This window comes from Neofelis nebulosa, chromosome 7 (assembly GCF_028018385.1).
Source record: "Neofelis nebulosa isolate mNeoNeb1 chromosome 7, mNeoNeb1.pri, whole genome shotgun sequence".
In the NCBI taxonomy this organism is placed as follows: domain Eukaryota; kingdom Metazoa; phylum Chordata; class Mammalia; order Carnivora; family Felidae; genus Neofelis; species Neofelis nebulosa.
The window spans coordinates 74,429,008-74,452,429 of NC_080788.1; the positions used below are offsets into that span (position 1 = coordinate 74,429,008).

The window sequence follows — 23,422 nt, forward strand, 5'->3', positions numbered from 1 at the left end:
ACATGGTGCTTGAACTCATGACTCTGAGATCAAGAATCCCATGCTCCACTGATTAAGTCAGCCAGGTGCCCCTTAGCCCAGACTATCTCAGACTTAAAAACTCAGCTGACTACTATCATCTCCACGTGGTTGTCTCAAAGGTAGACAACACCCGCAACTGACTTCACCTTCTCTGCCTCCTGAAATTGGCCCCTCCAGCATCCCAAGTAAACGGCGCCATTAACCACTTAGATGCTTACGCCAGAAACCTGAACGTCAACCTTATGTCCTCCTCCCTCAGCCTTAAGTCCAAGCCCTGTCAATCACCAAGTCCTTTCAGTTCGGCTTCCTAAATCTCTTTCAAATCCCTCACCATCACTTTCTGTCTAGCCACCATCTCTTCTCTCTTGAACCACTGCAGGACATCCCCCCCTGCCCCCACCCCACAAGGCTTTCTCCCTGCAATCCATCTTATCCCCAGGGCAAGTGATTCTTATCAAACACAGAACTGACCATCTCATTTCCCTGCTTACCACCTTTGAAGGATTTCTCATGGCCTTTGAACTAAAGTCTATACTCTTCAAGATACTTGACAAGGTCTCTGGGTCTCTCCAGCTTTCCTCTGCACCAACTCCTCCCCATCTTTCAGGTATTACTTTAAACACCACTCTCTGAGAAGCGTTTCCCCACCACCAGAGTAGGTGAGCCAACCCTGCTGTCTGCTGCCGCTACACCTTCTGCTCCCCCATCACCACCCTTATCACAGTTCATTTCACTGTCTACTTAACTACCTGGCTTCCTGATTAGATAATAAAACCTAATCGGCATCTAACCTGATCCACAGTGTAACCACAGCACCCAACACAGTACCTGACACCTAGTAAGCAATCAGTATTTGTTACATACTGACTGAACAGAAAGCCATTTTTACTTCACAATCCATTCGTAATGCACAAAGTTTGGGTGTGGGTGTGTGTGGGTGTGCGCGTGTGCGCGCACACACGCACACATGCACCCCCCCCCCCCCCCACACACACACACACCCCTTCCTCAAAATACAGTTTGGTTGACAGGACTAATAGCTACAAAGCCTCATATACTGCTTGGTCACACAGTGGGAGAGCAGCTGCTAGTGACACATGGGAACTCTTTAAGCTTTAATTTCTTCATGTGTAAGATGGGAATAATAAAATCTGCCTTACATAATTCAATAAACAATAGCTATTATATCTGTATCCCAATTCCCAAATAGAGACACAGCCGTGTTCTGCTCAGAAGCATCAAGCCCATGGCTGAGACTGCCCACCAGGTGGCAGTATTATCCTGGACTGGTTCTGTGCGGCTTCCACTGCAGAGCCAGACCAGCAGTCATGGGGAAGCAGAAGGTACAACCAGGGCTGCTTCCCCAGAGCTTTGAGTGAAACCAGAAAAAAAACCAACTCAGAGACTGGGGCAGATGTCAAGAAGGCCTCATGTTTCTTAGACCCATCCTTCTCCTTTTTTTCAGCTCAGGCTCCCCGAGGCACTATTTATGCTTAGAAATAAGCATTTTCTGGCTTGCCATTCACAGTGGGGGGCAGTTTTCCCCTTCTAGATAAGTCTTTATCCCAGCACAGCTGCTGGCTTCCACTTCCATTGGGGACTGTGTTAAGAAGAGAGACAGATTTGCTTTCTCAGGCTGCAGAGGACATCTTGTTATTCTGGGAAGCCCCGTGGCCATCCATTTCTGGGACATGGAGAGTGGCAGAAGCCAGAGTTATTCTTGGTTATAGATTTCATTCATCCTTTTCCACTTTGATTTCAATGAAGGAGTTCAAGTCAGGACAACAGGTTTTGTGGGGTTGGTCAAAAGATGGGGAGACAGGTCCATTCTCATCACCTCCCTCATCTTCTTCTTCTTGGAAATTAGGATTATAAAGTTCTGGTGGAAGGAGCTGGGCCTCAGCAGAAGGTAATCGGTCTGAGGGAGGTCCATACACACGGTTGGCCTTCGTGCCATGCTTAGAGTTGGCATCCAGGTGGTAGCAGAGTTCCGTGAGGCGCTGGGCCCGGAAACGGGGAGGCCGGGCCACCCAGACACCTGGCTCATTAAGACTGTCCTCTTCGTCTGACATCAGCTCTTCTGTCACATCCTTCCATAGGCGTTGGTCCTCAGGTCCAAAATGCCTCATGATGCTGGATCGGTTGGCAAAAAGCTAAAGTAGGAGCCCAGGATAGAGATTAGGAAGAGAGACAGACTAAGGATTAGATTTGGGGAGAGGGGTTCGGGTAGGAAAGCTGTGTAAAATCTGTGCCTGAGAGAACCTAGCCCCCCTCCCTCCTCCTCTACCTGCTAACATTCCTGGCTCTCAACCCTATTCTCAGATGCCAGGTCCTCTGGCCCTTCCCACTGCAGCTTAGTAGGGTTTAGCATTTAGCATCTTGAAAGGAAGGCCTAGAAACCTACCCGGTATCTGCGACTTCGAAGCTTCTTCTCCTCTTTTTCCTTCAGGCCTTTAAAGGGGTTCAGGGAATTGCGGTACTCACGCCTCTTAGTAAGGAAGTAGGCTACACAGGCTCCTGGGAGGAGGGAGAAGGGAGGGGGCAGAGAGCAAGGTCCTCTGGACCAGGTCCTCAGCCCTTTTTTCTGCCCTAACACTGTTGGCTGGGAAGGTGAGGGTCCCTCTAGATGGTGGGCTTTCTCACAGACCCATCAGCAGCTATTTACTCCTCTTTGGTTTAGCTCTCTCTGCTCACCTCCATGTCCAGCACTGACTCCACCCATATCTCCCCCTGGGAACACAAGTCCAAGCTTCTGTAACTCCCTCCCTGGCCCTTGGCTCAATTAAACCCACTCCCATTCTACTCTGCTGGTAGTAGATTCAAGTGCTTTTTCAACAGCAGCTTTCTAAATGCTTCAGGGTTAGCTACAAGCAAATAACAGAAGAGTAAGGAAAGTAGAAAACCCAGGACATAATATTTAGGGACAAAAGGGCAGGCCTGGGGCGCCTGGGTGGCTTAGTCGGTTGAGCGTCAGACTCTTGATCTCAGCTCAGGTCATGATCTCAAGGTTCTGTCGGTGAGTTCAAGTCCTTTGTTGGGCTCTGCACTGACGCGTGGAGCCTGCTTGGGATTCTCTCTCTCCCTCTCTCTCTGCCCCTCCCTCACTTGAGTGAACGCGCACATCTTAAACTAAATAAATAAACTTAAAAAAACAGGGCAGGCCTGGATTCTGACTTCCTTTTTTTTTTTTAATTTTTTTTTTTTAACGTTTATTTATTTTTGAGACAGAGAGAGACAGAGCATGAATGGGGGAGGGTCAAAGAGAGGGAGACACAGAATCTGAAACAGGCTCCAGACTCTGAGCTGTCAGCACAGAGCCCGACGCGGGGCTCGAACTCACGGACCGCGAGATCATGACCTGAGCCAAAGTCGGCTGCCTAACCGACTGAGCCACCCAGGCGCCCCCTGACTTCCTTTTCATAACACCCTAGATTCAGGCCCTGCAGAAACATCATGCACGCTGGTGTCAGCCCTTTCCTTTTCCCATTTTCAGTTCAAGCGGGGCAGGGGAATAAAAAAGCAATTAGAAACAATTCTGTGAAGAAGATGTGAGAATAGCCCAAAAATTTTATTTTAAGTCCACTCTTCTGAAAACCACCTAAATCATCTCCATTATGCCTCTACTCTGAACGAGAACAGTGAGTAGAAAAAGGATGAGATGGGAGTTAATTCAGTTTTTTTCTCACCTTTCAGCTCCTTATCAGTGTAATTGTGGGGACTGGTCACCAGCTCCTGCTTGAGCTTTTCCAGAAGGAACTTCACTACTGAAATATTCCAAGAGGACTTGATGCTGCCACAAAGATCATGAACAAGGCAGTCAGCATTTTGAAAGCCAGAAAAACAGAGATTCCTGGTATGAATCAACTGTGTGGTAAATGCCCTCACGGCCAAGGGCAGGATGTAAGGGGCAATGGTGAGAGCAAAGCCTTAGCCTCATTGTTATACTGGAACAGCCCTCTAGTTCCCTCTCCTTGGCAGAGTACCTTATGATTGTTTTCCCTCAAGGGGATCGTACCTTTCAGACCCATTGAATCTCTTGTCGTTGGTGATGTGGTTATGCACATTGTGGACCAATTTCTAGGCGAAAAAACAAACACAGATTCAAGCTGAGAGTGTATATGATGGAACCCTCCTCTGTTCCCTAGGCATTGTCTCTATGGGGTTCTCTGCCCAAATCCTTCCCATAGTCTGGGCACCATTTCTGATGATACTCTTTCTTAGCCAGAGAGCCTATCCAAGTCAGTACTTCTAATGTCCCCCCTTTTTTGGTCCTTTTCATTTAATTTGTATGGAGGCTCTAGGATCATCCCTGGTCTTACTTTTCTGTTCCTGGGGAACATGATCAGTAGAGCAAAAGGTCTCAGACATTTTCACAAACATACTCCTTACAAATAGCCAGGAGAGAGCAAATATACACCAAGACTACTGCAAGTGGACATTTCTTGAGGCCCCCTATTCTTGCAAATTTTAAAGTTTTCTTTACAATATATCTGTATTTTTTTTTAATCTAAAAATGTCTTCCAATCTTTTAGTACAATTGATGACCCAGGAAAATGCCCTAGGTGTATATATCCTTTTGCACATTACCACAAGTCCCAGGGGTATACACACCATGGTCTGAAAAACACAAACCTAAAATAACAGAAATGTGAAATGCAAAGGACCTTGGAGACTCTATCACCCAACCTCCCTTTCACATCATCGAACAGGCTTTCAGCTTTGCTTACACACCTTTAATAATGGGTTCTCACTAGTTTTTTGGGCCAGCTTATTTTACTGTTGAACATCTCTAATTGTTAAAAAGTTTTGCCTTAGACTCCAAAATCTGACCAGTTTTGCCTATAATGGCACCTAACATCTTTGAAGACAGGTCTCATGTACTCCCCAAATCTTCTCCTATTCAGTCTAAATATCCCCAAGTCATTCAGCCATTCCTCATGACAGTTTCCAAACAGACTCTTCATGAAACCATCAGGCTCTCTGGCTTGCCAGTGTCCCTTGGACAACATGACACTGGGAACTGAATCTAATCCATCAGCTGGGACCTGGCCAAAGGGAGCATTACTTCCCTGAATGGAACTCTACATTTCTAGGAATGAAACCCAAGATGGTGTTACCTTTATTAGCAACCCCACCCCTATTCCCAATGTCACAGGGTTCATTCCCTGTGAGCTGTCAACTCAAGTCTACTTTTCACATGGATTCCTATCTCTGCCATTCTACAACTGCTTTGCTTTTTTAACTTTGATGCAGAATTTTACATTTCTTCCTATTAAATTTAGTTTTGCTGTTTCTGATTATATTTTTTATATCAAGCTCCCTCAGTCAGTGGAAATTCCCAGTCCCAAACCGATGGACCCATATACTGATCTCAAGACTTCAGTTTCAATTAAGAAATCCCCATTTACCCTTCTGCTTCTATGACTGACTGACCATATCAATTTAGGAAAGTGCAGGCAACTTTTTATGGTTAGGGTCTCTACTCTATAAAAAAGGCCTGTAATTAAACTAGCTTCTCATATTTTACATATTTTACCTCTTAGAAGTCCCAACTTAAGGAATCACAAGAGGTGGGCAAATGCTTCAAAAAAATTTGAAAGTGTTGCAAAAAAAGGAAAAAAGGGGAGTTGCACAGCTTCCAATTCAAGTGGCTTGGAAGAGATCAGCTGATAAAAATCAAACCAGGCTTGAAGTGGAAAGGGAAAATACTCTGAGACAATAATAAGTGTTAAGACTGTAAAGGCAGCTGGCTCACCTACCTCCTGAGTGAGCTAAAAATAAATATATTCCCCAATGGGTAGCTGGGATTTACAGCATTCCAAGAAGTCAGTGGTTCCGGTTTGGTCCTTTTGGATCCCTAGCAGTGACCCACAGCAGCCTGAGTGGATTGGAGAGATGCCTCCTTGATTTCTTCCCAGAGCCAAAGGCTGGAAGACTGAAGGCCTGCGGCTAGCCCTCTCCCTCTAAACCACATTTTAAACCTTCCTCTGTGATGGGCAGCAAAATTCCCTGACCGGTCCTCCAGGGCCTTTTCAAGTACTGTAACAGAGAGCATGGGGAGTGAGCGTACTCTCCTCCTCCAAGGTCCTCAGTTTCACCAGGCTCTCCAAAGGGCAGGTGGGAGCCAGCCCTCCACACCGACCTCTCGCTGGAGGCAGTAGGCTGGAGAGGAATGGAAGTGGTCAGAAACCCTAATTTTATGCAAATTGTAATTATCATACATTTATTCATGATTTAAACACTATGCTTGAAATGCATTTCTAGGTATATATGCCTCCATTTCTATCACTGGAAGCAAGAGATTCATGACAGAAAAACTAAACCCTATTCGTGATAAGTGAGATATCCCTGAACATAACCAAAATTTTAAATGAAGTCTGGAAAAAAAGATAATAAAATAAAATAAAACAAAGGTTAGAAACCAGTTGATTCGGATTATGAATGGTGTCTTCCTTCCCAGGGATGAAAAGAATCCCTCGGTGTAAAAACAAATCAAGTGAAAGGGAGAGTAAGAGTCAGGAGCCCTTAGGAAAGGGAAAAAGAAGAAAGAAGTAATGCAGATGAAGAAGGTGTGCGCGTAACCGGCTGTCTTCAACCTTTACTAAGACTATGACAGGAGGAAAGGGGCTATGCTGTGAGATTTCTTCAGATGGGTGTGAATGATGAGCTCCCCTCCTAATCAGAACTCTCCAGTTACTCTATCAGCCATAAGCCAGAGAAAGGAAATGGCTTATAGTCCATATGAACACGATCTAGCTAAGGAACACCCCCGTGGTTATCAGAAAGATGTTCTGGGGCACAGAGTTGATCCACAGGACAATGGTTACCTTAGAACAGGGTTTCTCAACCTTGGCACTATGGACATTTTAGGTCGAATAATTTTCGGGGACTGCCCTGTGCACTGTAGGATGCTTAGTGATGTTCCTAAGGCTCCAAGCCACTCCAAGTTTCAGGCAAAACTGGTTCAACCCGGTACCTTCCCTGCCAAGATCCCCTTGGATCACTAGACTGTCCAAACCTTCATAACTGAGCTGAGTGTCTAGTGGTCTTCTGCATCCTTGGGGTTTGGGACCACCTCAGGATACCTTGGCCTTTCTGCCAATGGGTCCCTTGCTGCTTACCCTGAACACTGGTAAATGGCAGGCTGTTTCCAGTGCTACCATTCAGTGGTTGGTCTGCTCAATCCCGTAAAGATCTTCCCACCAGGATTATTAGATCATTGGGAGGAGGTGTGATATAATTCCCTTCTCTTTAAACAGAAGATTTCAATCTATTTGGCAAAGCCTTAAAAAAATTCCATGATTAGCAGGGGGACTGCCTGTCCCTAGGGCTATGGACCAGTCTGTCTCCTTCTTGCCCCTCCCTCTCCAGTATGATACAGGACACCACTCAATATGGGAAGTTTAAAATCAACCCACACTTCATTCTTATCTCTCCAGACTGAAGAAAAATTTATAGAATTGAGCTCACTCACGGAGAGTACCAGATCCCGCTTGCGCCTGGAGTTCTTCTGCCCACTCCCTCTGGTCCTGCATGGGGAAGCAGTAAACCCTAGAGAGTGTCTCAGCTCCCCTGTTCCCCCAGGGCCTGACTCTTCCAAGGCACCGTCCAGCGCAGCTGCAGCACTGAGCATGTCCTCAGGGCGGGGCGGTGGCAGCTTGGTTCCATTTTCTGGCCCTGTCTCTGAGGTTGCCCGCTGGATAGCCAGTTGTGTGGCTGGTGAGAGTTGCTTGGCATAAGCAGGGACCAGCACCCGCTGTACTGCACCCTCAGAGGCCACATAATCATCCACCAGCTAAGAACATAAAAAAGAATAGCCTATTAGCCATCCAGGCTTAGGGGAACCCGGTCACCCATCATTCTTTGGCCAAGGATAATGAACAGAGAGTGGAAAGCAGGGGGAATTCAGGACAGTCTTTAATGGCCAATAGCTTGTTTCTCTGGTACTCCTATGGGAGTGTTGGCAAATATTTCTGGGGTACCCAGGGCCTCTCATGTTGAATCGTTACCATAGGACTGATTACAAGGACAAGGCTTGTTTCTGACACTCTATTTGTGAGGAATCCTCTATGATTTGCTCTTGGGTATAAGAACCGTAGCCAGGCAAGTATTTTGTCTAAAAGGCACTGGGGGAGGAAGTGATGACAAGAAAGGAACACGGAGCAAGAAAAGAAACAAGAAAATAAAATGATAACAACAAAAGGGAGAAATAGGAGAAAATGGGAGCAAAGACGGGAGCTATAAAGTCAGAAATTTCTAGAGAGGCTGGCACCAACTGTCCCCCACCTCCCACCCCATTCCCTTTGCACCACCTGTCTGTGCCCTCACTTGATCCTGCCCTGGCCGCATCCAACCGTCGCTGTCCTGACATCTACTTGCTGCCTGTGCCCTCACTCAAGGACACACAGGGCAGGGAAAGGAAGGAGGGAGGAAGGAGACTGAGGGAAGAAAGGAGGGGGGATTTCTGCAGCCAAGAAAACAAAACAGTGAAAGTGGGGGGGGGGGGGGAAACACAGAAAGAAGCGGGGGAGGAGGCTGAGATTTATAGACCTGTGAGCTGCTTTCTGCGCTGTGAAATCTAATTCCGTCCTGTCGGCTTGGAAGCCTTCCCTGCCTGACAGAACCACAGCTCAGGGCATCGCCTGGCCTGGTACCTGGTGCCTCCTGCCTCCTCCCACCTCCCTGCAGCCCCACACCCCCCTTGAGTTCTGGCTGGGCAGAGGGAGGCATGAGGCAGTGACCACCACCTGCCCGCATGGCTAAGCCTTCAGGGAGCAGTGACCAGCTGTAGCGTGACACTGGAGGGGGACATAGGGCTTCTACATTCATTTCTCAGATCCAGCAGATGGGCTGGGAGTTTCCTCCCTCCCATCTCCCCTGTGTGCTCTGATCCTTTTCTCTTTCCTGGGTGTCAGGGCCTTGTCACGTGCTGGAGGAGGAAAGAGAGGGCAGGGCGGGAGCATGGGGGAGGAGGGTTGCCAGACCTCCCACTGTCTCTCAAGTGGTGACACATCTGTTACTTTCCCATCTCTATGATCTCTGTAGTTGCTCCATCTCCTTTTCATACTTCCGTGTGCCACGCTCCGCAGTTTTTACTCTACTCAGCCAGGGTTTGCCTGCTCAGATGGCCCTGAGCAGTAAAGAAACTGAAATAGCACAAGGTGCTTCTGTGTCTTTTCCTGCGCACGAAATAGGTGCGCTTGCTCCCCTCGTTCTCCCTACATGCCATTCTCTTCCGAGGAGCTCTCGACGACTGTCTGTCCGCTTTTTGTCCTCCTGTTACTCCCTCCCCTCTGCCTCCCTCCCACCTTTCCTCACATTCTGTGGCACGCATATATTCTCTTTCCATTTAGATACACCTTTCCTCTCCACTCGGTTCACTTTTTCTCCTTCCTCAACCCTTCATTTCCACCTGCCTCCTTCCCTCCCTACACCTGTCTTGTGTCCTTTGTCCTCTCCATCTCTCCTTCCTTCCCTCTCCTCCCTCTCTGTCCCTCTCCTCTCCAGCTCTCCCTTCCTCTCCACCTCTGCATCTCTCCCCTCCACATTCCCATCTCTCTCTGTACTGAATTCCTCTTGGCAAGCAGAGGGCCCATGATAAAATATGAATGAGCCGTCTGTGCACAGCAGGCCTTCTCGCCAGGAGAGGCAGAGCCCCTGGAGCAGCTGAGCCAGCTGTGGAGGAGAAGGTGGCACACAGAGCTCCTGAGAGGAAGGGAAGGGCATGGCCATCACCACGCACACCAGCAATGACCTGCTGAAGAGGATGAGGTTCAGAAGAACACAGATGAGTGCCGACTATCCCTGCCGGCTAAGGAGACTTGGTGCTGTCCTGTTTTAGCACAAGTAAAACCAAAAGAAAGGCTTACGGCTGGAAAGAAACTAGAGGGAGGGGGAAGGAGGAGAGAAAGGCCAGGAGAAGCAGTCAGGAGCTACCACACGACACTGGCGTCCTGCTCTGAGGCCATACTCACAGGATTGAGCATCGAGGCCGCCTCACTGGCAGCCAGGGTGCATCCGGGGAGCCGCGTGTCTCTCTGGCCTGCAGGGAAGCCCAAAGGCCCGGGACCCACAGCCGACGCGGCTCCCACCTGCCACAGCTCCTCAATCACCACCTGCATGCCGCTGCCCACGCTGTCACACTCCTCCTCTGCGGCAGATGCGGCCTTGCAGGCTTCCCCGGGGCTCTCTTTGAGAGGCCCAGCCTCCTCGGATGGGGAGCCCTGGGCCCTGCCGTCCCCATCTTCCTCAGGGGCGGAGGCTTTCCCCTGCCTCAGCTCACCCACCTCCTCCTGGAGACATTTTAGTAATTCGTTGTTGGCCCTGGCGAGCCCCAGAGCAGCCTCAGCCAGGCCCACTGCCTTCTCCACGCGCTGGTAGATAATATGAAGGAGCTGCTCTGAACTCTGAACCGCCAGGCCATGTCCGGTCACTGTGATAGGGGTGCTGGGAGGAGGGTTCCCGCCCTGAGAGCTTGTGCTGCCTCCACTTGTCTCGCTCTTACAGGCGCAGCAGCAACATCTGGCCTCACTGCCACCAGGAGGGGAGAAGAGAATGGTGGCACTGAAGGACATGGTTGACCGCAGCGGGAACAACTTCGGTCACACTGCTGGACTGCTCCAAAAGGCGTCCCCAGTCACTGGACTCCAGTCGGTAGGAAGCTCTGGCCTCTTTGCATTCACTTTCCTTTGTCATGGAGGGTGACCAGAGGAGCCTGGGCACCAGGCGGTGGATTCTGTGAAGGAGGAGCAGGCAAGCCGTGAGGGAGCACACAGTCCATGGCTACCTGTCCTCGGCCTGGGGAGGAGAGATGCCTTCTTCTACCTGCAGATCCTGTGCTCTCCTAGCACAACTCGCTGGGTGTCCCACTCACCCGTGGCCAAAAGCGTGGTGCCTACACAGGCCTTCCTGATGAACAGAGTTTCACGGCGTAGAAGGCATTCTTCCTGCACCCAAGCATGGAACCCGCCACCACTCCGACCTAAGGAACAGAGCAGGGACTCAAAAGGACCCACAAGATTCTGGAAAGATTAGAAGATTAAGGAAGAAAATGCAGATCTGTCTTCTCCTCACTATCTTTGCCCTAATAACAGTCATTGCATTTTGTCTCCTTGACATCATTCCTGAGGAGTTCAGAACACTCCTTGCAGGTTATCTCATTCACACAGCAGCTCTAGGAAACACATATTACCCCAGGTCCACAGAAGAGACATGTAGAGAAGTGATATATCTTTTCAAGGTCATAGGGAGACAGCAGAATCCAGTTATTGCTACTTTCAATCTAGCATTTATTTTTTTTTTTAACTGAGACCACTTTTTGTTGACATAAAGAATCATGATTCTACCCTCTCTATAATTTTCTTACAGATGCATTCAGAGTAAGACTCCTAAATAAGGAATATGCCGATCACTGCAGCCCTCAACATGTCACCAAACCCACACTATTATATCCCTGATGCTTTGGGGATGGGGCAGGGAAAGGAAGGGAAAAGCTGGATCAGAGAATCAAGCTGTGGTGACCTGGGGCTGCACAGCCCCCTTGCTCTCACGCTTGTGCATCTGGGTCTCCAGCCCCTGAAAAGAAGTCCAGCTGTTCTGAATCCTACAGCTGGTAGCCCAGAGAAATCACCTCCTGGGCCCCTCACCTCCACTTCTCAAGCTCCTTGAGGGAGCGGCAAAGCTCAACAGGCACAAAGCTCAATAGGCACGTCTACATAGCTAAGCCACTTTGCCCACATGACCAGCCCCATTAAAGAAGAAACCAGAGGGGCGCCTGGGTGGCTCAGTCGGTTAGGCGTCCGACTTCAGCTCAGGTCATGATCTCGCGGTCCACGAGTTCGAGCCCAGCGTCAGGCTCTGGGCTGACGGCTCACAGCCTGGAGCCTGCTTCCGATTCTGTGTCTCCCTCTCTCTCTGCCCCTCCCCTGTTCATGCTCTGTCTCTCTCTGTCTCAAAAATAAATAAAACGTTAAAAATTAAAAAAAAATTAAAAAAAGAAGAAACCAGAAAACCAATGATAAACCAAACTGCCTTACTTTTGAATCACCCTAGTTAAGCAACTAAACCATTCGAGAAGAAAAAGAAGAAAAAGTGTGGGAGGGTTGGATTGTACCACCGAGAACACTCCAAGGAACTTCAAATTGTCTTTTCTAAATACTTGATTATAGAAAAAAGAATCCTTCTTCCTGAAGCTCCCTAAGTGACAAAGTCTTGAGTATGTTTATAATTTGCACAAGAGATACATTTCCATCTTACCCTTTAAATTATATCATAACATCACAATTAAAAAAAGAGGTGGTTAAGAAAATTTTCTATATATTGAGATTTGGGGGCTTTTTTCTGCATCAGCAATCTCATTTCAGAAACAGGTAATATCAGTGCCTCTGAGGTACTAAAACGTAAATCTCACAATGCATTTTAATTACATTTTGTTATTAAAGAATAGTCTTTAATTTGCTCTTTCCACCTTATATATCGAAAAAACGGTTTCCGTGCCAGGTATTCACTTTTTCTAAGAACTGAACTCAAATCCATTTGCAGCTTCTCTGTCATTAGAGTCACTGGAAGGCACAGCTAAATCTAAAACTAAAGGTTAGAGGAAAGCACTAAGCAATTCTTATGTCAACTTATGGATGTGTCATTTATGTATTCTTTCTCTTCTTAAATAAGGGACTTCACTGTTCTCGCAGGGCCTTTAACCAACATTATGCAAGGAGTTTAATGTGAAACGTGGCTGTTGTGAGAAAAAGACAGTTAAGTAGAGGATAACATACAGATAGTGGCCAGTTGGGTTCAGCATTTGTGAAACCAGAAACTAAGATGCATCAGGTTGGGATACTGGGTAGGTACCCCTTCTGGTACCAAATTGACAACAACCACATTCTTACCCAGAACACTTACTCTTTCTTGCAAGAGGCCTTTACCCCTGACACTGTTGTGCCTGCCTTGAGCCCTTCCCTCCACCTCGACTGGTCTTCTTCCCCAAACAGCACAGAACTGGAAGTAAAAAAAAAAATATATATATATATATATATATATATATATATATATATATATATATGGGGTTCTCATCCTGCTGCACTACTTAGCAGCTGTGTGAAATTGGGCAAATTATTCCCTTTTTTGAGCCCCAGTGTTCTCATCTCTGCCTACTTTGAGAGTTTTTGTGATGACTATACATAATGTATGTAAGGCACCTACAGCGTGCTGGCATGTGGTCAGTGCTCCAGAAATAGCAGCTGAATGATATTATGATTGTTCCTGAAATATTTTGTGTTCCCATCCTGGACCCCCATCCTGATTTTCCAATCTCAAAAAATAATAATAATAATAATAATAATAATAATAATAATAAAAAATGCTGTGGCTTGGAATGGAACTTGGATGATTTTTCCCCTACATTTCCCCCCCTAAATTTAATAACAAATTTCTAAGAAACAATAAATTCAAGTCTACAAAGATGCATGTAAACATACTAAACCTTCTATGATGTACATTAGAAAGGTAATTAAGGAAACAGAGTATTTGCAATTTACTTACTCTCATGAGCTGGCTTTAGACTAAGGGTAATATTCAATTCTGCCAGCTTTGAATGATAAATATTATTTTCATATTTGTGTTGACATAAAAAAATCATGATTCTACCCTCTCTATAATTTTGTTCCTCAATTTATTTCTGCTTTTCTACTTTGTGTATTACCTAACTATGTCCGCTTTAGAATGTCACATTCAGAGCAACAAATAGGTATTTTTTTAAATTAGCCTGTCTATATAAACCTGGTACAGTGCAGTGCAGCACAATGGGTATTCAAATACAGTAAAACCTTGTATTGTGAGTAACTTGTTCTGCGAGTGTTCTTCAAGATGAGCAAACATTTCTAATAAATTTTAACTTGATAAAGGAGCGATGTCTTGCAATACGAGTAATATGTGACACTAAAAGTCACATAATCACAGCTGAGCCAGTGGTTCTTGAAATTCCCTTTGATATAGAAGTGCTTTGGATTATAAGCATGTTTCCAGAATGAATTATGCTCACAAACCAAGGTTTTATTGTACCTCTTTTTTAGTTTCTATGGACATTCCTGCTGACTTCATTTCCGTGGCTCTCCTAGCCACTTAAGCTCAAAGACAGTGAAATGAAAAGGATAAGGAAAGAGGGGTATCTGGGTGGCTCAGTCAATTAAACATCCAAATCTTGATTTCAGCTCAGGTCATGATCTCATGGTTCATGAGTTCGAGCTCATGTTGGGCTCTGTGCTGATGGCGCCTCCTTCTCTCCCTGCCCCTCCCCTACTTGTGCTCTCTCTCTCTCTTTCTCAAAATAAATAAATAAAACTTTTTAAAAAAAAGGACAAGGAAAGAAATGAGGGTCATCAGGTAATAAAAGAATCTTTCACATTATAATATTTACTAACGAGATAACAACTTAAATGTTGGATAAGTTGGATTAAAAGCAAAACAAACACTAATTCGTTAGTTACATATATCCCCATTAGAGAAAAAGAACACGTTAGAAAAAAAAAAAAAGTTGTTTCTAAAAACTCTCAGTATGCAAGGCCATGCTGAAGGATGAGTCACCAAAATGGATTGCCCTCCTCTAAGTACTCAAATGAAGGGAAGACAAAGTCCTTACATGCAAGGAAATTACAGCATATGTGAGAATGAAATGTTCAAAGGACAAAACAAAATACATACAAGTGCCTAAAAATATGGTGCAGACAAAAATTCTTAATTAGTTAGTTCAAAATAATGGAAAGATGAACAGAATGAAATCATGAGGAAGGGGTCTTACAGAGGAAAAACCTCCAACAGGGCAATGTATAGAATGAACAGGGAGGGTGGTAAGACGATATGAGAGATGAGAGAAAAAACAAACATTACAGGAATTAACAGGGTACATGTGTGAAGTCAAAGTAAAGGGGCTTATATAGAAAGGTACAGAACACTGATCTAGGATTTTGAAAAACAAGTTAAGGGAATTCTTAGAGTAGGGGTCAGCAAAACTTTTTCTGTAAAGAACCAGACGGTAAGTAATATTGGCTTTGCAAGTCATGTGGTTGCTATCACAACTACTCAACTCTGCCACTGTAGCGCAAAGCAGCCACAGGAAATACATAAACAATGAGCACAACTATGTTCCAATAAAACTTTATTTATGGACAATAAATGTCATAAAATATTATATTTAATTAAAAAATGTAAAAGCCATTCTTAGCTCATGGGCCAACAAAAACAGATGGTAGGCCAGAAATGTCCTATGTATGGGCTGTAGTTTGCTGACCCCTGTCTTAGACACCTAAAGTGGAAGAGTTAGAGATTAGGAGACTGTTTAATCCTGAAGTGAGGTGAGAATGAGGATTGTGGATATGAAGGTTCAACATCCTGGAGGAAGATCTGATAATATTTCTTTACTAGACAACTTCAAGATTATCAATCTGAGAGTCAGAAGATGGTACATTGACAGATGATAGAAATGAGGACGCTGAGAGGAGGCACCATCATGTTAAAGAAGACGTGTATTTTTATTGATTGAATGATTGATTGTTTTTTAGGGAGCTCTACACCCAACTTGGGGCTGGAACTCATGAGTCAAGAGTCACATAATCTACCAACTGAGCCAGCCAGGCACCCCAGATGAGTGTTTACTTAACAAGTTAAATTTCAAACTGATAGCAACATCTTTATTTATTTTTTTAATATTTATTTATTTTTTTTTTTTAATTTTTTTTTTCCAACGTTTTTTATTTATTTTTGGGACAGAGAGAGACAGACAGAGCATGAACGGGGGAGGTGCAGAGAGAGGGAGACACAGAATCGGAAACAGGCTCCAGGCTCCGAGCCATCAGCCCAGAGCCCGACGCGGGGCTCGAACTCACGGAGTGCGAGATCGTGACCTGGCTGAAGTCGGACGCTTAACCGACTGCGCCACCCAGGCGCCCCAATATTTATTTATTTTTGAGAGAGAGGAAGAGACAGAGCATGGACAGGGGAGGAGCAGAGATAGGAAGACAGAATCAGAAGCAGGTTCCAGGCTCCGAGCTACCAGCACAGAGCCCGAGGTGGGGCTCAAACCCACAAGCCACGAGATCGTGACCTGAGCTGAAGTTGGACGCTCAACCGACTGAGCCACCCAGGCGCCCCAGCAACATCTTTAAATGTATGTCCTGATAGCAACTGACTAGGACTGGAAAACAAAACAAAACAAAACAAAACAAAACAAAACAACAAGAGGAAGGTCAGAGCTGGGATGCAGATTTAGAATCTTTGCAGGAGGGAAGTAGCTAAACCTGAGAAAGTGAATGCACTCTCCAAGAAGTAAAGATAAAATGTGAAATGCAAAGGCCAAGGACAGCGCTTCAAGCCAATTTGTGGAAGAGGCTTCATTAAAAGAGAAGTATGGTCAGTGAGGTGGGAGAAAAAGAGTGTTATGAAAGCCAAAGTAGAAAGAATGTCAAGAAAGTGGATCTAATCCACTGTGACAGGTGCAGCAGAATGGCTAAAAAAGATGAAAATTAGGGAGATATATTTTATTTGTCTGTGATGGTCACTGGTGATGACCAGAAAGGTAAATCCTGTAATGAAAGTAAAACTATGCAATAGATTAAAGAGGAATGATGGGGGCGCCTGGGTGGCGCAGTCGGTTAAGCGTCCGACTTCAGCCAGGTCACGATCTCGCGGTCCGTGAGTTCGAGCCCCGCGTCAGGCTCTGGGCTGATGGCTCCGAGCCTGGAGCCTGTTTCCGATTCTGTGTCTCCCTCTCTCTCTGCCCCTCCCCCGTTCATGCTCTGTCTCTCTCTGTCCCAAAAAAAAAAACAAAAAAAAAAACTATGCAATAGATTAAAGAGGAATGATGGAGAGAAAATGGAAGCAAGACATGAAATCAAGTCTTCTAGAATTTAGTTATGAAAGGAAGGAAGGAAATAGGAAGTCAGAAGGGGCCCTAGAGCTTTGGTATATTTACAAAGCAGAAAGAAAAAGGCCAGTGATTTTTCTGACATTAGCCATAGCAACATTTTTCTAGACATGTCTCCTGAGGCAGCGGAAACAAAAGCAAAAATAAACCATTGGGACTGCATCAAAACAAAGACTCTTGATTTTGGCTCAGGTCATGATCTCACGGTTTGTGTCTTTGAATCCTGCATTGGGGTTTGTGCTGACAGCCCGGGGCCTGCTTGGGATTCTTTCCTTCTCTCTCTCTCTCTCTCTCTCTCTCTCTCTCTCTCTCTCTCTCTCCCCCTGCCCCTCCCCAGCTTGTTCTTTCTCTCTCCTTTTCTCTCTCTCAAAATAAAGACAAACTTAAAAAATAAAAGAAAGAAAAAGAAAGAAAAATTTTAAAAAAGGGTGGTTGTGGTTCCTGGCTGGCTCAGTCAATGGAGTATGTGACTTGATCTCAGGGGTCGTGATTTCAAGTCCCAGGTTGGGTGTGGAACCTACTTAAAAAAAAAAAAAAAAAAAAAAAAAAAAAAAGACTTAAAAGAAAGTAAAAGCCCATGAAAAAGTAAAGGATGAAGCTATTAGAAAATAATTAAATTTTCTTTTGGGAAGGCTCTTCCCAATGTAAGAAAGAAGGGAGGGTAACTGTTGCCTGAGACTGCAGAGAAGAAAAAACAGATACAGAGCAAAGATTCGTTGAGGTGGAGAGAGGAAGACAAAGATACACTATTGAGACTCTCTTTTTTACTTAGAGGCAGATTTTTCTTGGCATGAATAATTCAAATTGATAACAGAACTTTATTATAAACAGTGCTATATTATCTGTTGTTACAACCTGTTAAATCCTTTTCTAACACTCCCAGACTAACATAATTAATTATTCTTGCTTTTTTCCAACACTGGCTTATGGTTCTAGAGCCCATTTAACTCTGCCAACACTATTAAGGAACAAAAAATTTATTCTGATATCTTTATTATATTTCTCAAAATGTATAACTGCTTAATTCAATAACCCATGAAGCAATCCATGAAGTGCTTGGCAAAGCAATGGTTAACTGTAGTAAATTATCTGGGCAGTGTCTGTACCATCATTATTAAACATATTAATACTGTCAACTTTTGCAATTTCAGATTGCTAATTTACTTTATCATTTTTGCAATGTTTATTTATTTTGAGTGAAAGAGAGCACACGTGCATGGCAGGAATGGGCAGAGAGAGAATTCCAAAGAGGCTGTTCGCTGTCAGCAAGGAGATGGACTAGGGGTTTGATCTCAGGAACCATGAGACCATGACCTGAGCTGAAATCAAAAGTCAGACCCTTAACCAACTGAGCCACCCAGGCACACCTCAGATTGCTAATTTATCTTAAAGCCAAGAATTCATATTTTTGTTCAAGAGAGGAAAAAAAGGAATAAACTAAGGTTGACCACCACAGAAAAACATACAGACCTTTTACAAAATGCTATCAACTTTTAGAACCGAGTGTTGAGAAAAAGATTTTTAAGGGAACCTGACTGGCTCAGTCCATAGAGCACGCAACTCTTGATTTAGGGGTTGTAGGTTTGGGCCCCCACAGTGGGTACAGAACTTACTTTAAAAAGATAAAAGTTAGGGGCGCCTGGGTGGCTCAGTCGGTTGAGCGTCCGACTTCAGCTCAGGTCACGATCTCGCGGTCCGCGAGTTCGAGCCCCGCGTCGGGCTCTGGGCTGATGGCTCAGAGCCTGGAGCTTGCTTCCGATTCTGTGTCTCCCTCTCTCTCTGCCCCTCCCCCGTTCATGCTGTGTCTCTCTCTGTCTCAAAAATAAATAAACGTTAAAAAAAAATTTTTTTTTTAAAAAGATAAAAGTTAAAAAAGAAAGAAAGAAAAAGATCTATAATCTTTTGATGAGTTGCCAACACAAAGCAACAACAGTTGTCAAAATTAAGTTTGCATAAAATATATGTTTGAGGTTCATTCCGTATTTGTCTAATTTTAATACATGTGAAAGGAGCCCAGAAAGTGCATTTTTCAATAATTCTGATATTTTCTTCATAAATATTTAGATAAAAAAGAAAGAAAAGTCATCTTCTTCAGACAGATGAGACTGTCTGAGGCTGTCTCAGGGTGAGACTGTCCATAATCTTAACTACCCCTTTCCTCCCAAGTCACATGTATTTTTGTTAGAACTAAATATATCATACTCTTGGCAGCTCCCTTGCTTGCTTTCAACCCATTCTGAGCTTGAATTTTCTGCATGACTGAGTTCGCCTCCAAACTATGAAAAATAAAAGTTTCCCCACTTTTAATAGATGTCTATGATATGGTATCACTCTAATGATATATGTCTTTATAATGGGCCCTTGACTCATTCAGGGTCACGCTAGCAACGGAACTCCTTAAATGTGATTATGGAAAGCACAGCAATGCATACCATAATTTTCATCTTAAGAAATAAAAAAAGGAAAACGGCCACTTAAAGCTCCTGCTGTGCTGGTCAGCCCTGCTCCTCCACTTGGAGGTGCAATATGGCTCACCTGTTGGAAGGTACTCTCAGAACCTATTTCTTTCTTTTCTTTTAATGTTTACTTATTTTTGAGAGAGAGTGAGAGTGGGAGAGGGGCATAGAGAGAGGGGGAGAGAGGATCTGAAGCAGGCTCTGTGCTGACAGCAGCCAGCCAGATGGAGGGGGGGTGGGGGGGACTGGAACACAGGAACCATGAGGTCATGACCTGAGCCAAAGTCTGACACTTATAACTGACTGAGCCACCTAGGCGTCCCTCAGAACTTATTTCTATCAAAAAAGAGCTCTTTTATCACACAAGAGCAGAGAAACAAATACCATAAAATATTATTTTCCTATGTTTTGAAAGACTGACCCATCTCACGATCTGCAGACTATCTAAAACCTCATTTTCAGGGATTAAAAAAACAAGAGATGTAGACCTAGAGGGAGAATGAGATCCTAAGAAAAGGATTCCATTCGCCTGAAATTTTCATGTACACTTGTATAGTGGTACAAGAGTTTTTAGCCTAGTGTATCGGTCTTTTTCATTTACATTTGTTAAAATGCAACTTGGTAAGATTAAAATCCTGGTTTAAGATTTTCAGAGAAATGTGCCTGACATAAAGGGCAAGTCCTGCATTGCTGGATCAAGTGAAAAATGAACCACCAGCTCCTAAAGCTATATCATGTGCCCTGCGAGCCCTCGATAAATGTTAGTTGATTAAATATTAGTCAGAGATGACAAGGTGGGCACCAGGGACAGAAGAACCATTTCCGAAGGGAGCGTGGTTCAGCTACAAGCAGGACGACCGGCAGCGACGCAGGAGGAACAGAGCTCCAGCACAGCCCTCGAGACCGCAGGGGTCATGGCGACTCGCCACTGAGCCCAACCTCAGAGAATGCCCAAGGGGTTCCGGGGAATGGGGTGTAGCGGCAAATAACCGAGTGGCCCAAGGCGCTGGGATCTCTCCGCCTCACCGTGGGTACACTACGTGGCTACAAAAGCTCTGAGAACTCGGTTTGGGAACAGCCCGGAAGTTCCTGCGGCGGTCCTGCTCTGGCAGCCCTACAGGTGTTCCATCACGGGTGTTCCACCGCGTGTGCCGCGCGCCAACGCGGCCAGCTGACTCAGCTACAACTACACGAGCTCGCGGGCTCGGGAGAGAGACCGCGGCGCCGTCCTGTGTACGCGGCCAGCGCGCGCACGCGGCGAGGCACCGCCCCGCCTGTCCTCTGGCTCCCGGTGATTGGCGATTGAACGACGAGGGGAGCAGGGCCAGGGACGTTATTGGTTGCATTCCACAATCACTCAACGAGCCAGGGAGGGGAGAGGCCTTTTCAGGGCGGGACACGACTGCTAGGCTGTTTCAGGGCCGTTAGGCGCCATCTTTAGTTTGTTTTGTTTTGTTTACTTGGTTCTGTCCTCTGCTGCTTACAAGGCTGCGTGTACACGATTATAAATGCAGTGGCCACAGAAAGGTCTCATACATTTGGTGGTGGAAAGCTTTTAATTCCTGTCGGCCTTGGTTACAGACTTTTCAGGTCCCACTAGCAAGGGGGCAGTTCCCCTTCAAAGTTTTCATCTCTACGAACCCCAAAGGCAACTGAGTTCAGCTGTGCTTTGGTAGGAAGGCCAAGCCAATGATATATTCGTGGGACTCAACGCAGGGACCTTGGACATGAGCCTAGGTTCCTAATAAAAATCAAATGGCTTAGCAAGTGTACTGCTCTACAAGAGCTCTCTCACGAGAAGTTAAAAAGTGATGCCCTGCAGTGATGTGAAAAAGAATTAGAGCAAAGTTCCATTAAAATTCCCAGCACCACGGCCATCACAAAAGGCCATCACAAAATCACCGTAATCTGACTAGATTTCAGAGATATGCATGCAGGTCTCAACTTGTGGAATGATCCGTATTTGAGGCAGTATTTATTAAGTACTCATCTGACTTGCATTGTTAGTTACTAAAAATACACCCAGTACAGGTAAGTAACCTAGAGAGCCCACTGAGGGCGACTTTCATTATGAATTTCAAGACTTGTACAAATAATTTTAAAGCTGTTGTTGAGGCGTCCCAAATGCTACTTGACACTGAGTAGGACGTTAGCTGAGGAATAGAACTGTGTTACCATCACCATACAGAGGCTCTGTTGTAATGAAATTTGAACTCTACAGTAGATCCTTTTATATCCTGGTTGCTACTTCACTGGTGACATTCCAGTTTCTCCCTCATCACCCCATATACTTCCTATGCTTTCACTCCAATCTGCGAATGCAGTTTTTAATATATTTTCCGTATGACTCCTAATAGAAGACACTGGTTCTGTAACAGAATGAAGGGAGAATATGGCTCATATAACAGGAGGTCCCGCTCAGCTTGTTTTGTCCTCATTCTTATCCTTTTCTCTGTGACTCTTCCACACGGGGAGAAGGCTTCCCATTCCAAAAATGCAACATGATAACCAAAATGCATTTCTTATCCCTCCTTTGTATTATTTGCCTTTGCCTCCTCTGGCCCCTCCCCCATCACAACCATCATGAACAGTTTTTGAGAATTGGACTTGACTGGATTATTTTCCTGACACTTTGCCAGCTGTGGAGCTTTTCAAACAAATCCCAACCTATAAACGACCATTTTTGTCAAAAAGCCAAGAGAGACCTTCCCTTCAGAACACACCAACGAAACCACACATAAAGGCCAAAATATACACAGCTGTACATTTATGAACGTGAGACAATAAAAAGCAAAACCACTTAGGCAAAACAATCACTAAAGAAGGCTTTGAACCACAGATTCAATAAATTGCCTATCCTTGTTTGCCACATGGACTATATACTCCCTGGCAATTATTTAATTATGCACTGATACTTTAGAAGAGTAGTAGAAAAATACAGTAAATGCACATAAAATGAAAGTGCCTAAATATGCTAAGAACAGGATTTCTTCTAAACTCTAATTTGCACACGAAATCCTGTTTTAATCACTTTTGGGAACACAACAGAAAAAAAAACACATCCTAAGGGCTACTTTGCACACATAAAACCAAAGGTAATCTTTTTTTGAAAACAAAATCTGATATGGCACATATACACATACTGTACATATACACAAAGCACAAAACCCCAAGATAAATCTTTATGATATCATTTGCTCACACACACACATACACACACACACATACACTGTCTTCATGAAAATGTAAGACACATTTGTAAGAAGGGCTTTGCCCACCTCCCCAGGGAAATGAGTGTCTCAATTATAATATCCAAACATTTTTAACCTATTGGCCTTGGACAATTGCCACATTCAAGCCACTTGGTTTTGATTCTGGGGGAGGGTGTGTAAAACGCACGCAAACAGCTTTGTGAGGGAGTCTCAAATCTCCGCTTCTTTCGACGTTGCCCTTGACGTTGCCCGTGGCAGAAATTTACATTATCCCTTCAGCCCGCCTAAAAAGAAGAAGAAGAAGAAGACGAAGAAGAAGAAAGAAATCTATACTTCCCAAGCGTCTAATTTTTTTTAAATCCCTCGACCATAAAAATTTACCAGTTTTCTTTTATAACAAAAAGAAAAAAAATCTCTACGCATTTGGCTGTTAACAGTTGTACACGGCCATCCTGCTTCTCAACTTCTTGGTATATTTAAAACCTTGACCAGGAAAAAGAAAGAGGAAGAGAGACAGAAAAAGAAATGGGGGAAAGCGCAAATTCCCCTTAGCAACAGTTTCCTCACCCCAGCACTGCCACAGATCTCTAGTTTTAAAAATTTTGAAAACACACACAAGATTAAGGAGGAAAAAAAATGGAAAAAGGATACCCGAAGGTCGTATGGCTCTTTGTATTCGTGTGTGTGCAAAAAGGAGGACTCGCGGCGCCCGAGCCGGTAAGCTCCGCCCCTCCCCGGACGCCCTCCCGGATTGGTCGCCGCCGGCGGCGGGGCGCCCCGCCCGCGAGCACACGCGCCGCGCCCCAGGCCGGGTCCCC

The 23,422-nt window shown here is 45.0% G+C and overlaps 1 protein-coding gene across 3 annotated transcripts; it reads right to left on the minus strand.

Moving 5' to 3' along the window:
• Positions 1-1,123: 1,123 nt before the first annotated feature.
• C7H14orf93 (chromosome 7 C14orf93 homolog) lies at positions 1,124-23,380 on the minus strand. 3 transcript variants are annotated; one of them, XM_058738515.1, is made up of 8 exons: positions 23,256-23,380; positions 10,895-11,042; positions 9,996-10,756; positions 7,496-7,816; positions 4,037-4,098; positions 3,708-3,811; positions 2,426-2,538; positions 1,124-2,174 (listed from the first exon to the last, which is right to left on the minus strand). In XM_058738515.1, exons 3-8 carry the CDS (start codon positions 10,593-10,595, stop codon positions 1,755-1,757), a joined length of 1,620 nt encoding a protein of 539 aa, XP_058594498.1. In that variant the 5' UTR covers positions 10,596-10,756; positions 10,895-11,042; positions 23,256-23,380; the 3' UTR covers positions 1,124-1,754. The 3 variants fall into 3 exon arrangements, with proteins under 3 accessions (XP_058594498.1, XP_058594499.1, XP_058594497.1); XM_058738516.1 differs by lacking the exon at positions 7,496-7,816 and having other exon boundaries at positions 9,996-11,042; positions 23,256-23,379; XM_058738514.1 differs by lacking the exon at positions 23,256-23,380 and having other exon boundaries at positions 9,996-13,017.
• Between the last annotated feature and the right edge of the window lie 42 nt (positions 23,381-23,422).

What these genes read in the sequence shown, in the direction of transcription:
- C7H14orf93 (XM_058738515.1), bottom strand. Translation starts at nt 10,595, where the DNA reads ATGTCCTTCAGTGCCACCATTCTCTTCTCCCCTCCTGGTGGCAGTGAG. An exon ending in AGATTCAATGGGTCTGAAAG is followed by an intron (nt 3,812 to 4,036) that starts GTACGATCCCCT and finishes TCTTTGTGGCAG; the next exon opens with CATCAAGTCCTCTTGGAATA. An exon ending in CACTGATAAGGAGCTGAAAG is followed by an intron (nt 2,539 to 3,707) that starts GTGAGAAAAAAA and finishes CCCTCCTCCCAG; the next exon opens with GAGCCTGTGTAGCCTACTTC.